The sequence below is a fragment of the Natator depressus genome, chromosome 3, assembly GCF_965152275.1.
Source record: "Natator depressus isolate rNatDep1 chromosome 3, rNatDep2.hap1, whole genome shotgun sequence".
NCBI classification, from domain to species: Eukaryota; Metazoa; Chordata; order Testudines; family Cheloniidae; genus Natator; species Natator depressus.
This window is the reverse complement of record NC_134236.1, coordinates 168,097,917-168,115,647: the sequence shown is the minus strand read 5'-3', so window position 1 is coordinate 168,115,647 and position 17,731 is coordinate 168,097,917. Positions and strand designations below refer to the sequence as shown.

The 17,731-nt window shown below is 41.2% G+C and overlaps 1 protein-coding gene across 5 annotated transcripts in view; it reads right to left on the bottom strand.

Annotated features, from left to right (window-relative positions):
- Positions 1-17,731, bottom strand: part of LPGAT1 (lysophosphatidylglycerol acyltransferase 1) — a 143,953-nt gene that overhangs the window by 77,987 nt on the left and 48,235 nt on the right. For all 5 annotated transcript variants that reach the window (XM_074949300.1, XM_074949302.1, XM_074949303.1 and 2 more), the window contains one exon: positions 4,214-4,332. In XM_074949300.1, coding sequence (XP_074805401.1) covers positions 4,214-4,332 — 119 coding nt within the window. The remainder of the gene's footprint in view (positions 1-4,213; positions 4,333-17,731) is intronic.

Here is a 17,731-nt window from a genome sequence, read left to right as displayed (position 1 = left end):
ACTGGTGCATTAAATGTGCTTTGTTTGTGAATGATGTAGTCTATGGTTTTTCACTTGTTTTCTGGCCTGTGACACAGAGGTGGAGTTAAAGTTATTCTGTAAATCTTGATTGGTCATTTCCATATTTTATAATGCTGTGGGAGAGAGGGAAGGCATACCATGTAATCGTAACTTTGAATATCCAGGGCAATGTTGTCGTCGTCAGAGGACGACAAAAGTCTCTGAAAAGCTTTTCCCATTAAGTCACTGATTTTTTTATTTTCTCTCTCTCTCTCTGGTTATATATTAGGGCTGTCGATTAATCGCAGTTAACTCACGCAATTAACTCAAAAAATTAATTGCAATTAATTGTGGCTTTAATAGCACTGTTAAACAATAGAATACCAATTGAAATTTATTAAATATTTTTGGATATTTTTCTACATTTTCAAATATATGGATTTCAGTTACAACACAGAATACAAAGTGTACAGTGCTCGCTTTATATTAATTTTATTACAAATGTTTGCACACTAAAAATGTTAAAAAATAGTATTTTTCAATTCACCTCATACAAGTACTGTAGTGCATTCTTTTTATTGTGAAAGTGCAACTTACAAATGCAGATTTTTTTTTGTGTTACATAACTGCACTCAAAAACAAAAACAAAGTAAAACTTTAGAGTCTACAAGTCCACTCAGTCCTACTTCTTGTTCAGCTAATCGCTAACACAAACAAGTGTGTTCACATTTGCAGGAGATAATGCTGCCCGCTTGTTATTTACAATGTCACCTGAAAGTGAGAGTAGGCGTTCGCAGGGCACTTTTGTAGCCGACATTGCAAGGTATTTACGAGCCAGATATGCTAAGCATTTGTATGCTTCAGCCACTATTCCAGAGGACATGCTTCCGTGCTGATGACACTCGTTAAAAAATGTGTTAATTAAATTTGTGACAAACTCCTTGGGGGAGAATTGTACGTCTCCTGCTCTGTTTTACCAGCATTCTGCCATATATTTCATGTTATAGCAGTCTGTGATGATGACCCAGCACATGTTCATTTTCAGAACACTTTCACAGCAGATTTGACAAAACACAAAGAAGGTACCAATGTGAAATTTTTAAAGATAGAGACATCACTCGACTGAAGGTTTAAGAATCTGAAGTGCCATCCAAAATCTGAGAGGGACAAGGTGTGGAGCATGCTTTCAGAAGTATTAAAAGAGTAACACTCTGACGCGGAAGCTACAGAACCCGAACCACCAAAAAAGAACATCAATCGTATCCTGGTGGCATGTGACTCAAATGATGAAAACGAACATGCATCAGTCCGTACTGCTTTGGATCATTATTGAACAGAACCTGTCATCAGCATGGACACATGTCCTCTGGAATGGTGGTTGAAGCATGAAGGGACATATGAATCTGGCACATAAATATCTTGCTGTGTCAGCTACAACAGTGCCATGCAAAGGCCTGTTCTCACTTTCAGGTGACGTAAATTAGAGGCAGGCAGCATTATCTCCCGCAAATGTGAACACGCTTGTTTGTCTGAGTGATTGACTGAACAAGTAGTAGGACTGAATGGACTTGAAGGCTCTACAGTTTTACATTGTTTTTTTTTTTTTAATGCAGTTATTTTTGTACATAATTCTACATTTGTAAGTTCACCTTTCATGATAAAGAGATTGCACTAATGTACTTGTAATATGAGAATTGAAAAATACTATTTCTTTTGTTTTTCCAGTGCAAATATTTGTAATCAAAAATATAAAGTGAGCACTATACACTTTGTATTCTGTGTTGTAACTGAAATCAATATATTTGAAAATGTAGAAAATATCCAAAAATATTTAAATAAATGGTATTCAATTATTGTTTATGAGCGCAATTAATTTTTTTTAATTGCTTGACACCCCTATTTTTATAGATACGTGTGTGTGTGTGTATACATAACATCTTAACTCCATCTTAATCAAATTTAAATGCTTGTGAATTTCCCTACATTATTTGGGGAAAAAAAAAAAAATATAAGAATGGCTCAGAGTCAGGGTTTGCTGTGAAGGTACAAGGTGTGCAGAGACTCTGGGGAAAGACTGCAAGGTGTTTCTCATGCCTCCTCCTTCCCTCCATTGTGAAAGCTTCATTAGGATAGCGGGGACAGAAGAGAATGTAGAGTGGATTCAATATATTTGGAGTAGTCGTCTCTTGAAACTGCTATGTACATCTCGTTTTCTTCCTAGCCTACCCACGTATGGCACTCTCTCCTGCTTACCCCTCAGACTACTCCTTCCTCATAGGACTCCCCACATTGTGATCACCAACATCTGAGCCATATGGACGTCTATGAACTCTACATAGCCCATAATTAAGGCTGCATGTCTGTCATGGAAGTCATGGATTCCGTGACTTTCCATGACCTTTGCAGCAGCTGGTGTGTCTGGCTGAGGGGCTACCCGAACACTCTGGCAGCTCCTGGGCCAGCAGCAGTTTGGGTGTGGGAGGGGGCTCAGGGCAGGGGGTTGGGGTGCAGGGCAGCACTTACCTGGGCAGGCAGGGGAAGGCTCCCTGGAAGCAGCTGGCATGACCCAGCAACTCCTGACCTACGCAGAGCAGCCAGGGGGCTTTGCACACTGTCCCTGCTTGCAGGCACCGCTCCCGCAGCTCCCATAGTCTGCGGTTCCTGGCCAATGGGAGCTGCAGAACCAGAGCTTGGCAGGGGCAGTGTGCGGAGCCCACCTGGCCTTCCTTCCCCCTAGGAGTTGCAGGGACATGCAGAGCTGGGTAGTGAGCCTACCAGCCCCACCAACCGTGCCCCCCAGCACCAGCTGGGGTCCCTATCCGTGTGTCACCGGTGGGCACCCCCTCCACCCCCAAGAGCCAGCCATGGTCTCACACCGCCGCCCCCCACCTCCTCCCCAGCACCAGCAGGGGTCCCAGGCCACCCTCCCCAGCACCCATGGCACCCCCCAGACCACCACCACCCCCGAGCACCCCGGGGCCCTGACCCAAGTTTTAGTTATGGGTAAATAGTACAAATCATGGACAGGCCATGGGCTGTGAATTTATATTTCCTGTCCGTGACTTTTACTAAAAACACCAGTGGCTAAAACGTAGCCTTACCAATAATGCACGTGAAAACTTTGCAATGACAACTATTACTAACAAAACTGCCAAAAAGGTACCAGCCCTTGCCAAGTCCAACATATTAAGCCTAATTTAGAATGAGGCCAAGTAATTTTGACAACTTAAACAGGATCAATAAAGTGGTCACAAGAGATCACTTTCAATTTCTGAACTCTCATCTCTCTGAAATGCCTCATCCAATTTATTTCACACTTTTTGGGGAAAAAATTCTCTCCTGGCATAAAAACATATCTGTGAAATTTCACATGTATTGGTTTATTTTGAGAAAAGTTGGAATGAGTTAAGTGTGGTGGCGTGAAAGAGAAAAAGGAAAAAAAAAGTCATTTATGATTGACTGTTTGCTTCAATATTAACTATATGAAGACTTGCCTCTTCACAATTCATGTACATTAGGCCTCATACATTTGTCTTGTAACTCACTTCTAAAGAAGTCCATATTTGAAATCTCAGAAATCTGCTCTAAACTACTGGCTGTCACATAAAAAACCAAAACCTAATACAGGGTTGGGTGGGGTTTTGTTGTGGGGTTGTTGGGGTGTTTTTTTGGGGGGGGGGCGTGCGGGGGAGAGGAGAGGGGAAAATCATCTGGGGAAAGGAGAGTAACATACTAAAGGAAAAAGTTATTAATGGCAGATTTATACATAAAACATAAGAATGCCCATACTGGGTCAGACCAATGGTCCATATAGCCCAGTATCCTGTCTTCCAACAGTGGCCAACAGTAGATGCTTCAGGTGAATAAACAGAACAGGCAATTATCAAGTGATCCATCCCCTTGCTGTCCAGTCCCAGAAACTAGCAATCAGAGGCTTAGGGGACACCCTGAGCATGGTGTTGCATCCCTGACCATCTTGGCTAACAGCAAATGATGGACCTGTCCTCCATGAACTTATCTAATTATTTTTTGAACCCTGTTATATTTTTGACCTTTATAACTTCTCCTGGCATGGAGTTCCACAGGTTGACTATGCATTGTGTGAAGTACTTCCTTTTGTTTTAAACCTGCTGCCTATCAGTTTCATTGTTACATACACCTCACCAACAACTGCATACACAGAGAATAGCCCATTTCCCTGATGATAGCCTACCGTGCCTTTATCCTGAAGGCACATCATTAGCGTGCAGACATCTCCTGTTGCTTGATGGTTCACCAACATCATGGCTTCATCTTCTGAAACCTCTTTAACATCATCTCCCCATTCGACTACTATTAAAAGAAAAAAAAAAAGGAAAGAGTAAAGCTTTAAATCTGATCAAATTTTTAAAGCTACGAGAAGTCTTACAAATAGAAACCTACAAGCTGCAAGCCAATTTAAACTAGCACATAACACTGGACAATCATTAGATTAGCAATGCCATTTCCCCGAGCAAAACAGGAACCCAGTTTGTAACTTTTAATCAGCAAGCACTGTAAAAACAACTGAAATAATCTACCGGAACATATACACACACAAAATAAATCTCTTTTCTTATATCAGTCACCACACTATATTTGGGCCTTCAAAACCCACTATAAAACTTTTGACCCATCTTTCAAGTTGAGCCGTCTCCCCTCATTAGATGCAGAAGTGGCCCAAAACGTCAAATTTTAGTCTCCACATTTGTTTCACCTCCATGTTTATTCGTAAGTAACTGTTCTGGTTAAACAAAAAAAGCCCTGTAAATTTAATAAGCTTAATATCCTAAGATACATAAGCTTACCTACAATTTCTCAACTTAAGAAACTTAAGAAACTTAAGAAAATTATTTGTAGGAGAAAAAGTGTTGGTTCAGAGAACAAGTTGCTCAAAGAACAGGAACAATTAGTCATTATTTAGTATAGCTGAGACCAAAAATATGTGTGGCAAGAGTGGTGAGAGGATGTTAGTCAGCAGCTGTGATATCCAAACTTTACAAGAACAAGCAAAACTATCAGAAGAGGTCAGAAGGCAGACATTAACATTCTTGACTTGATGGTCACAATGTGACTAAACTCAGAAATGAAAGAGACAACCTCCTACAGGAGAGCAGACGATGAAATTTTGGTAAAAACTTAGTTCAAATGAGAGACCTTTAAACACAAACACACACAAGCCTGTTGCCTGAGCAATGAAAGACTCGAGTGAGTAGAATCCCTCCTCAGCTGAACGGATGGTCACTTAGATGCAAGGACTACAAGGAGAGGAAAGGCAGTAAAGTAGTTCTATTACATTCAGAAGGAAAATACTGGATAACATGTTTTTTGTTTGGTGGGTTTTTTGGTTTGTTTGGGGGTTTTTTTTCTGCACCTTTATCCACTACCTCATGAACTTCTTACTTGGCTGACCAACATACCAGTTTTTTACATCATCACAAGAGAGAGAGACATATTCTATCACTCTGTCCTACAGAAGTTAACACCATATCTTTAATACAGTAATCCTTGACTGCCATCAGCAACAGCTCTCTCAGCCAGCCAGAGAAGGGCTCACCACACAGGAGTCTCAGTAAATTGCACTCTTATTACTCTCCCACATCCATCATCTGTACAGTAACTGCACTAAGCACAGCAACAGGATACCCGCTGAAGACAGGAAGCAGTACTCAGTGCATAACATGGATTTCCAAGCCCTACCAAAAGGACACCTTTTGACGTTTATTTTCTCCTCCTTTGGTTGGTAAAGATCATAATGTTGATGCAATATACTTGACTTCTATAAGGCATTTGACTTGGTACCACATGACATTTTGATTTATAAAACTGGAACAGATGTAAAATTAACATGGCTCACATGAAATAGATAAAAAGATGGCTAAGTGACAGATCTCAAAATGTAATTTTAAATAGAGAATCAAACAGGTGTGATTCTAGTGGGGGTCAGCAGAGATTGGCTCTTGGCCCTATGCTATTTAACACTTTATCAATGACTTAGAAAGCAAAAATCACTGATAGTTTGCAGAGGACACAAAAATTGGGGGAGTGGTAAATAATTAAGAGGAAAGGTCACTAATATAGAGAGTCATCTGGACTGCTTGATAAGCAGTCAATATGCAAACAATATGCATTTTAATACGGTTAAATGTAAACATACACATCTAGGAACAAAGAATGCAGGTCATATTTACAGAATGGGGAACTCAATCCCGGGAAGCAGTGACCTGAAAAAGATTTGGGAGTCGTGGTGGAGAATCAGCTGGACATGAGCTTTCGAGTGCAATGCAGTCACTAAAAGGGCTAACGGGATCCTTGGATGTATAAACAGGGGAATGTACAGCCGGAGTAGAGAGGTTATATTACCTCTGTGTTGGGCACTGGTGTGACTGCTGCTGGAATACTGTATCCAGTTCTGGTGCCAACAATTCAAGAATGATGTTTATAAATTGGAGAGAGTTCAGAGAACAGTCCTGAAAATGATTAAAGGATTAGAAAACATGTCTTACAGGGATAGACTCAAGGAGCTCAATCTTAATTGATCACAGTCAAAAACCTATATGGGGAACAAATATTTTAATGGGCTCTTCAGTGGCTGTAAGTCAAAGCTAGACAAATTCAGAGTGGCAATAAGGTGTGTGTGTGTGTGCGCGCGTGCGCGCGTGTATTTTTTTAAACAGTGAGGGATATTAACTATTGGAACAATTTACCGGGGGGGTCATGGTGGACTCTCCATCACTGGCAATTTTTAAATCAAGATAAGATGTTTTTCTAAAAGATACCCTCTAGGAATTATTCTGGGGAAGTTCTATGGCCTGTGTTATTCAGGAGATCAGAATAAATCACCACAATGGTCCCTTCTGGTCTTGGAATCTATGAATCCTCAGAACTCCAGACAGCACTGCACTCTCAGATTTCAGGAGACATGCAGAGCTTTTGGCCATATCTGACAGCTACAATATAGTGTGAATTGAGCCTTAATACAAAAAGTTAAATTCTACATCTGGACCGCAACTCAACAAATCAGATGACTGATATTGGGAGATATATTTCTGGTACCATACAACCTGCCCTCTCTCTCCACAGTGAGAGAAGCAACAGACCCTCCTCTATTTGTTTAACACACACCTGGAAGATTCTACCTGTCCCTAACCGGCTCCTTGACCATTTGCAAATCCTCTCTCTCAAGAAAGTTTTGTCCCTCCCTGAATTAATTGTTTAAATTATAAACTGAATCCTACTTGGAGCAGATTACCTGAACACAGAATCAGTTTACAGAGCATCTGTCATGTACCTATATAGACAAACTAACACACAGTACTGAGAGATACTATCCATATATCTGAGGTTATAGGGAAAAGATTATGGTTTTAAGTTTCACATGAGAAATACCATAGTATATGATCCTTTGTGAAAGCATAATTTCAGTATGCTTTCACTATGCAGCTAAATTGACAACTCACCAATGCATAACACTGCCTCAACGCTGTGCTTCTGAAGCCTGGCCTCTCTCCCTCCCCGAAAAAATACATTATGCATATATAAAGTGCAATTTCTCAGGCACCTAACTCTTACTGTGTCAAACCACTTTTTCAACAGATTTCTCAAAAAGGGGACTGCCCAACGAGGGCCTTTTCCTTGCCAAGTGTCAATTTTTTAAACTGCAGTCATTTCCACTGTCCAAAAAGTTGCAAGATTTATTTAATTTATTTATTTTCAGGAAATGTATAAATATGACTGGTTCTGAATGCCTATAGGGGAACACTCCTTCTGCGCAAGCTGAACTACACACCGCATGAGAAGTACTTCCTGGGAGGAGTGGTATTGTTGGATCATATTAAAGAAGTTCTGTATTAAAATCACAAATGAGTTTGATTCCCCATAGTTTAAATTCCAGGGTATTACTAATTAAGAGGTCTCTTGGGTTTTGGTACTGTTTCTCTCCCTCTATGTGTGAAACTTGCAAGCTGCTAATTGCGTTAGTACATTCTAAGACAGAGTCTGTTCTCAAAGCAATTCACAGAGACTCAAAGCAATACTCTAACAACAGAAACAGCACCCAGAGACTCCCCGCCCTTTTGTTGTATTAACAATTGTGATTAAAATAGAGATAGAGGATGTATGTGGATGGATGCTTGGTGTGGATAATAACTGAATGATCAGGGAGGTGCCAGCCTAAGAATCCAGTGTCCATCGGCTGAAGAAGGCGTCAAGTGGAAATAACCAGAGGACCCCCGGAGGGCAGACTGGAATCCACCCAACAGCCTCAAGAATGGGAGAACCAAAGAACAAGATAACTTCTTGGAGCCGTCAGGAATGTGCTATCTGCTGATTGATTCAGCAACAGCATGATGAAGCAATTCCCATAGACTGGCATAGGAAGAAATTCCTATAAAAATAGACTCTTAAAAAGTGAGAACTTTGGGGTCTGATTCTGCAAACCAACTTCCAGGAGCATCAGATGAGCATCTGACAAGGCCCTGCTCCCTCCTCATGTCCAGGCCACCTGGCCAGTGGCTTGGCATGAGCAACTCTAAGGCTGGTAACTATGATGACAACCTTGCAGAACCTGTGTGTGTGTGTGTGTGTGTGTGTGAATGTGTGAATAAATATGAGATTGAATGGAATGTTATAGCTATAACTAACTGCTTACTATGATAACAACCTTGCAGAACCTGTGTGTGTTTGTATGAATGAATGAGTGAATAAAGATGAGATTGAATGGAATGTTACGTTACAGCTGTAACTAACTGCTTACTATGATTCTTTCTGTATTCACAATAAATGTGGTATTTTGCCTTTTTCCCTTTAATAAGATCCTGCTGGTTTTTAATTTATTGGTACAACAGTATGTATGCCTCCTTTTCATACTGTCCTACTTGATCTTTAGACAGTAAATTGCCTAAGCTTGGTTACCTGGTCTCAAAAACATTTTTATTATTGAATTACAAGGACAGTCAACCAATTGGCTACACTTTAGACAGACTCCAGAGTTGTTCACATGGGTCTTGCATGCAGCATCAGGTGAGTTTGTTTTTGCAATTTTTTTTTTAAAAAGGAAAATAAAATGGTAAACCCTCCCAAAATTGGTAGGGACACCAATCAATGAGGGAGGTGTGGTACAGACAATACTTATAACTTTTTTTTAAAAGTTTAATTTCAAGTTTGTGGTGTCCCTTTAAACTTCAGTGTAATACATACATGGTTCTATCATGGCAGGCACTCCCACCCTTGTAAACTTTCAGACGGTTAGGACAAGGAAAATGAGTTCATTTTTTCTTTAAGGGATATTTGTGGTATTGCATTCACTTCTGCAAGTGGAAAAACACAGCTCAAACATCAGGTGCGTGGCAGCAAAACAAGGGGATACTGCTGTTCTTCACTATGGAAAGGCAACAGTTCAGTGACAAACATTTGTCACTTGGGGCTCTTGAACAGCAGCAAATGCTCCTCTCCTAATTTCCTCCCATTGCCAAGACACATTGCATATCACAGTGATTCTGAATTTAGCAGCTCCAAAATAAATCATGTTTCTGCAAATACCAGTTCAGCACAATGAGGGACAGATAATATCAACACAAGAGGGAATAAACTTGGGTAAAGTTTTAACAGGTTTTGAAATCTGTGCATAGGGTTTCACCAGCCACGAGCATAGGACTCCAAACCATCTGGCTGGCTCCCCTGCTTATGAACAGCCAGCTCAGGACAGAGATTCCTGAAGGCGTACATACCTGGGACAAAGGAGATGGGAGGTGTTCCAGGGCTTAATCCTGCACCATTCAAGTCTATGGGAAATTTTCCTACTTATTTGAATGGAACCGGATCAAGCCCCATAATCCATAAGTAAGGCTAAGATTTTTTTCACTGATATTTTTTTAGTAAAAGTCACTGACAGGTGAAGGGCAATAAAGAAAAATTCCTGGAAGCCAGTGACCTGTCCCTGACTTTTACTAAAAATACCCATCAAAAAATGGGAGCCACTAGGCAGTTGCAGGGGCCTGGCTGGGAGCTCCAGAGATCTTTGGAAGTCATGAATTCCGTGATTTCCAAAACCTCTGTGACAAAATTATAGCCTTACTCACAAGCACAGCTTCAGGCAGCTTTTGAAGCCTCTCTGCTGCTCCTTCTCCCAAGCATTGTGTCTTTATTATCTAAAACCGAATTATGTCAGCAGTAAGTGGGGACCTGGCCCTGTTTCAGTTAAATGAGGTTTCATTATACTAATTTACAGATAGCAATTCTAAACTCATGGTGAATTTAGTGCTGATGAAACTTGCCACATTAAGACTTTTGGATACTGAAATCTTCTACACACAAAAAATACACACAAGCAGAAAAAGCTTTACCTACAGCTACCTCAGTTCTGACCTGGAAGGGCCACATCAGGGAACGGAAGGGTTGTTGAGCCTCCATGTACAGGACCCCAGAGCTCCAAATTCAGATTTTGGATATCTCAGTTTTGGATCAGAGTTTGCAAGAACAACTAGTACGTACAACTGTAGGGAAGTGATCCTCAAGAGAAAGAATGAAGCCTCAGAGACAGCATGCCAGTAAGAAAAGGATTAAGTATAAGAAAGGAAGAAGCAAATCTATCTAAGATTCATAAGGCAAAAAGGGTCAATATTCATCCATGTCCTTAGCATCAGTAATAGCACTTTCATAATCACAGTCCAAAATTAGACCACATTTTCTCACAATCCTGCAGATTACTGAGCTTTCTATGAACAACTCTGTTTAGAGCCACTAGCATGAGAGCAATAAAAATAAACACTTTTTTTCCAAATTTGTGGCTGAAATATTGTGCTTTGCTCTCCATTTCTATGACCAGAGTAGCCGCTGACATTTCTGAGAACACTTTGCAACTTTATAAATCATGATTAAACACATTTGGGGGGTGGCGGGGGGAGAGAGAGAATTAAAAAGCTTTGAGAAGTACCCAATATATTCACATGTAGTGAATTTCATATTAGCATAAAGATGGTTTATTCATTTTATACACTTTGGCATACCTCTTCAGACAGGAGATTCAGAAATCTAGAGATTGTTTGCAAGGGATCAACTATGCGAATTAAGACACTGCACCATTAACCAATATGTATGAACTCATTTACATATTGGCTTTTATTTGTAACTGAACATTTGTTTAATTTTCTACGCCTGCTTTCTCACTACAGTATTAGGCTATGTCTACACTGCACAGCTTACAGCGGCAGTGGCAAGACTTTAGTGGCACGGCTGTAAGGCACACAACGTAGCCGCTCTTTGTCGGCAGGAGGGAGCTCTCCTGCTGACAAAAATAAAACCACCCTCGATGAGGGGCAGTAGCTTTGTCAGCAGGAGCATGCCTGCCACCGACAAAGCACTGTCCACACCAGCACTTTTCATTGGTAAAATTTCAGTCCTGAGGAAACATCTAAGATTATTATTTTTAAACCGACACACACAGATCTGCAGGTGATGAGGGAAGTCTCCTAACCAGAAGTCTCTACAAGACACACAGAGAGGAACCCAGATACAGTGCATTTCTCCCTCCTGACTGCAGTTGCACTCAGATCACAAACATTGCCTTACTAAGTCCACAAACAAAGTTACAGAGCCTAACATAAATAGTTCTAGGGTAGAAGGACCTTCGAAGCTCCTGCTTCCTTCAGAGGAGGGCTCTCTGTTTTGGAAGGGCGACATGTTGCCACCCCCAAGAATTCAAAACGCATGTGTTAGGCCACAAAATCATGTGATTGGCTTGAGTTATGAGATACTTAAATAATAAATTTGGGGTTCAGTTTCAGTTGGGGGTCTAGTAAGGGCAGGCCTAGGATAGATTAAAGCAATGCAGCTAACGATGTACTTTGTCAGTCTGATTTTTCAGAGAATGTGACCAATGAATGGAGGAGGAAAAAAAGCATATAGCAGAGGTGGTCTCTATGAAGTACAGAATCATGGAAGCTTGCTACTGTTTACCATCGTGAACAGATCCATTAATGAGGTGCTCCAGTGAGTGCAAACTTACTGAGATAGTTCTGAGTTTAAAAGACCATTTCGCAGGTGAAGTTTCTAGTGGCTCAGCCAATCCAACTAAATGCGGCAAGATTTTACCAGATTTACCACCCTGATGGCCAGTAAATGATACTCTGCCCAAGCCAGCGGAACAGCAGAAAACTGGTCTGCCAAAAGCTGCTTCCAGCACTATCTTGCTTGTTCATATACAATAGGTCAGGTGTAGTCAATTATTTTTTGTCAAAGTCCAGATTTCTTGGTCAATGTATTATAGTCAAGGTCCAAACTCCAGAGAAAATAATAAAGTAAATCTCAACCGTAAATCTACCTTATAGTAGTTTTTTGTCTCGGAATTAGAAAGGTAGAAGCCTCTCCATAGCTAAGATGCCAATCAGGATCTCATCACAAGACTGATTTTGCCCCAGTCCATTTTGTAACTTAAAATTTGATTAAGCATTTGAGTTAAAAGTCTTTACATAAATGGATAACTACTACTTTAAACAAAAATTTGCAATGTATTTTTGGGCCCTTCTTTCTGCTCAATGTAATCATATTACATCACAAAATCTAAGTACTGGCAGATTTTGAGACCTGCATCTGCATGGCTGAAGGCAGGAATAATATGATGTTTGAAGAAAATTATCCAAAATGAAGACACAATTCTCTATTAATGATGAGGGGGGGGGGGCGCGACATGGTGACAATATTTTCTATACTCAACCTCCAAATGGCCTGCAACACTTTGAAAAATGAAAACAGGAGAACAGAAACAAAACAAAAAAGAATCTGGGAAAACTCCTCCTCCATTCCCCATAAAATCGGCCCTTGGGTATAAAAGTGCGCACAGGCTCATTTTCCAAATGGAGAAACAGAGGTTAAATGACTTGCCACTGTCTGTGACAAAGCTGGCAAAGGAATCCTGATCTCAGATGTGGCAGATCCATGCCTTCATCTCTACACCATCATAATACATAACAACCGCCAAATTTATGCTGCAAGAAATTGAAGTCCAAGACCTCCATACTAGCATTCTCTGAAATGATTCCAGTTCCACACACAGGGTCAGTTAGACAGGCAGAACTGCAATGTGCAGATGAGACAATGGTGTTTGGAGAAGGGATTTAGATTTATCAGGAACTGGGAAACCTTTCGGGAAAGAAGGAGTCTAGATACAATGGATAGGTTCCATCTAAACCAAAACAGAACTGGACTGCTGGCATGTACAATTAAAAAGGTCATAGCAGAGTTTTTAAACTAAGGGCTGGGGGAAAGCTGACAGGTTTCTGTCCAAACCATGTGCTCCTCTGTACCTTATTAAAGGGGATACTCTATATCCTAGTAAGGAAGACAGGATAGAAGTTGATAAAGTACAAGTAGGAAATAAAGAAAAATAGTCAAAAACAAAAAAAAAATTCCCATTCAATTACATCACATGAAGGCAGACAACTAAATAGTGACATTTTAGAAGTGCTTGTATACAAATGCTGGAAGTTTACGTATTAAAATGAGCAAACTCTAGTTCCTGGTATTAAAGAGGATATTGATAAAACGGGCATCACAGAAACTTGGTGGAACGATGATAATCTATCAATGTGACACGGTATTACCAAGATGCCAAATATATAGGAATGACAGTGTAGGTTGCCTGGTTGGGGATTTGCACTATATGTGAAAGAAACCATACAGTCAAATAAAGTAAAAATCTTAAATGAATTGAACTGTACCATAGAATCTCTATGGATAGGGATTCTATGCTCGAAAACTATCAGTATAGCGGTAGGAATATACTACCGACCATCTGACCAGGATGGCATCGGTGACTGAAATGCCCTGGGAGATTAAAGAAGCTACAAAACCAGAAAACCCAATAATAATGGGGGATTTCAACTATCCCCATTCTGATTGGGTACCTGTCACCTCAGGATGGGATGCAGAGATAAAATTTCTAGACACCACTAATGATTGCTTCTTGGAGCAGCTAGTCCAGGAATCCACAAGGGGAGATGCAATTCTTGATTTAGTCCTAAGCAAAGCACAGGATTTGGTCCAATAGGTGAATATAGCTGAACCGCTTGGAAATAGTGACCATAATGTAATTAAATGTAACCTCCATGTAGGGGGAAAAATGCCAAAGAAGCCCACTACAGTAGCATTTAACTTCAAAAAAAGGAAACTACACAAACGAGGAAGCTAGTTAAACAGAAATTAAAAGGAACAGTCAAAAGGATGAAATGATTGCACGCTGCACGGAAACTATTTAAAAATCATCATAAATAGAGGCTCAAACTAAATATATACCCCAAATAAAAGTAAGAGGACCAACAAAATGCCACCACGGCTAAACAGCAAAGTAAGAGAGGTGGTTACAGGGAAAAAGGCATCCTTTGAAAACTGGAGGTCAAATCCTACTGAGGAAAATAGAAAGGAGCATAAACCCCAGCAAGTCAAGTATAATTAGGCAGGCTAAAAAAGAATTTGAAGACCAGTTTGGGAGGGGGGAAGGTAACTATCCACAATGACTCCAAGACCTCTTTCTTGAGTGGTAACAGCTAATTTAGACCATCATTTTAGATGTAGAGTTGGGATTATGTTTTCCAGTGTGCATTACTTTGCACTCATCAATACTGAATTTTATCTGCCATTTTGTTGCCCAGTCATCCAGTTTTGAGAGATCCCGTTGTAGCTCTTCACAGTCTGCCTGGGACTTAACTATCTTGAGTAGTTTTATATCATCTGCAAATTTTGCCTCCTCACCATTTGCCACTTTTTCCAGATCATTTATGAATATGTTGAATAGGACTGGTCCCAGTACAGACGCCTGGGAGACACCACTAATTACCTCTCTCCATTCTGAATACTGACCATTTATTCCTACCCTTTGTTTCCTATCTTTTAACCAGTTACTAATCCATGAGAGGACCTTCCCTCTTATCCCAGAACAGCTTACTTTGCTTAAGAGCCTTTGGTGAGGGACCTTGTGAAAGGCTTTCAGAAAAGTCCAAGTAAATTATACCAAATGACTCACCCTTGGTTCAAATCTTGTTGACTCCCTCAAAGAATTCTAATAAATTGGTGAGGCATGATTTCTCTTCACAAAAGCCTTGTTGATTCTTCCCCAACATATCATGTTCATCTGTGTCTGATAATTCTGTTCTTTACCATAGTTTCATCCAATAAGCCTAACTTCAGTACCAGGCATTCTGGCCTCCAATTGCCAGGATTGCCTCTGGAGCCTTTTTAAAAAGTTAGCTTTACATTACTTTAATTACATTGCATCAATTTTAAAAAGGGCTCTAGAGGTGATCCTGGCAACTGACTTCAGTACTGGGCAAACTGGTTGAAACTATAGTAAAGAACAACATGGTTTTTGTAAAGTGAAATCATGCCTCACCAATCTACTAGAATTCTTTGAGGGGATTAACAAGCATGTGGACAAGGGGGATCCAGTGAATATAGTTGTGACATTGTATACCCTGGGGGAGCGTCCTGGTATCCCAAAATTCTTCATTTTTATATAATCGTGATCTTACATGTAAAGCGTGCTATGTAAGGTATCGGGGGAAAGGCTATGATCTGCTGAAGGTAATTTCTCTATCCATATATGTTAATCATTAATGCATATGAAGTTAGGAGAATTGTGCTGTATGGTTGTCACTAAAACCTGCTGTAAGTTGGGGAATCAGCCAGATATTAGCTCCCCAGAGGCAACAGCCAGGAAAGTAACCAACACCCAGGCGGGGTATCAATGAACCCATCAATGACCATTGTCCAGCAAGGGAGCTGCAATGCAATGACTCACCTCCATGAGGCTACACCAGGGGAATTGCTCAACCTTGCCTGGAGACTCAGCAATGCCCCCAGACATGCCTGGACTTGTGTAGGCGCCAACTCCATGGGTGCTCCGGAGCTGGAGCCTACAGCAGCCAGCTCCCCCGCTTCCCCCTGCGCCCCACCTCCTCCTCTGAGTGTGTGCATCCCCGCTCCTCTGCCTACCTCCCAGCACTTCCCGCCCTGCTGTTTGGCGACATGCTGGGAGGGAAGGGGAGGAGCGGGAATGCAGCACGCTTAGGGGAGGAGATGGGGAAGGAGTTGGAATGGGGCAGGGAGCGGCGGAAACTTTGGGGAAGAGGTTGGAATAGGGGCGGAACATGGGTGGGAGGGAGCAGCGAAGGGGTGGAGTCGAGTCAGGGTGGGGCCGGGGACAGAGGAGGGTCGAGCACCCAGCAGCAGGAGCAGAAGTCAGCGCCTATGGGTGTATGTCCACTTTTCATTGCTGAAGTGGTAAAGCAGTTAATAAATCTGCATTGCTCGTCTTGAGCAGTGCTAGGTGGTATATTCCTGAGTGCTGGGAGGATTTAGCTCTGGTGCATTTTGCTGTGTGATTCATGAGTGGCTCTGGGAGCATTCATGCAATATAGCTGGGTGTGGGGCTCCACATGCGGTTGTGCTGAGTGATCACAGCGCCCGGAAGGGTTTGTTGCTGGTCACAATTAAGGCATTTTGAGAGAGAGCCCAGGCTGGAGAGAGTTCAGGGGGCACAGTGGTCCCACGGTCCCAGGCTGCACCCCGGGGGAATCCCGTCACAATAGTGTACTAAGAGTTTCAGAAAGCCTTTGACGAGGTCCCTTACCAAAGGCTCTTAAGCAAAGTATGTAGCCATGGGATAAGAGGGAAGGTGCTCTCATGGATCAGTAACTGGTTAAAAGAAGAAACAAAGGACAGGAAAAAATGGTTAATTTTCACAGTGGAGAGTGGTAAATAGTGATGTCCCCCAAGGATCTATATTAGGACCAGTGCTGTTCAACATATTCATAAGTTATTTGAGAGAGGAGGTGAAGAGTGAAATGGCAAAATTGGCAGACAATACTAAATTACTCAAGATACATAAGTTCAAAGCTGACTGCAAAGAGTTACAAAGAGATTCCACTAAACAGGGGAATGAACAGCAAAACAGCAGATGAAATTCAATGCATTAGAAAACGTAATCACTATACATACAAAATGATGGGGTCTAAATTAACTGTTCCACTCAAAAGAGATCTTGGAGTCAACATGGACAGTTCTCTGAAAATATCCACTCAGTGTGCAGCAGCAGTCAAAAAAGCTAACAATGTTGGAAAGCATTAGGAAACAGACAATAAGGTAGAAAATATCATAATGACACTACACAAATCCATGGTACACCCACACCTGGAATACTGCATTCATCTAAAAAAAGATATATTAGACTTGGAAAAGGTGCAGAGAAGGGCAATAAAAATGACTATGGAATAGCTGGGTATGGAACAGCTTCCATAGGAGGAGAGATTAAAAGGACTGGGATTGTTCATCTTAGAAAAAGACATGACTGGGGGGGGGGAGGAGGGGCGATATACAAATCACAAATGATGTGGAATAAGTGAACAGAAGTGTTATTTACCCCTTTACATAAACACAAGAACTAAGTATCACCCAATGAAATTAATAGGCAGCGGGTTTAAAACAAACATAAGGAAGTACTTTTTCACACAATGCACAGTCAACCTGTGGAACTCATTGCCAGGGGATGTTGTGAAAGCCAAAAGTGTAACAGGGTTCAAAAAAAGAGTTAAATAAGTTAGCAGAGGATAGGTCCATCAGTGGTTATTAGCCAAGATGATCAGGGATGCAACCCCCACACTCTGGGTGTTCCTAAGCCTCTGATTGCCAGAATCTGGGACTGGATGACAGGGATGAATCACTC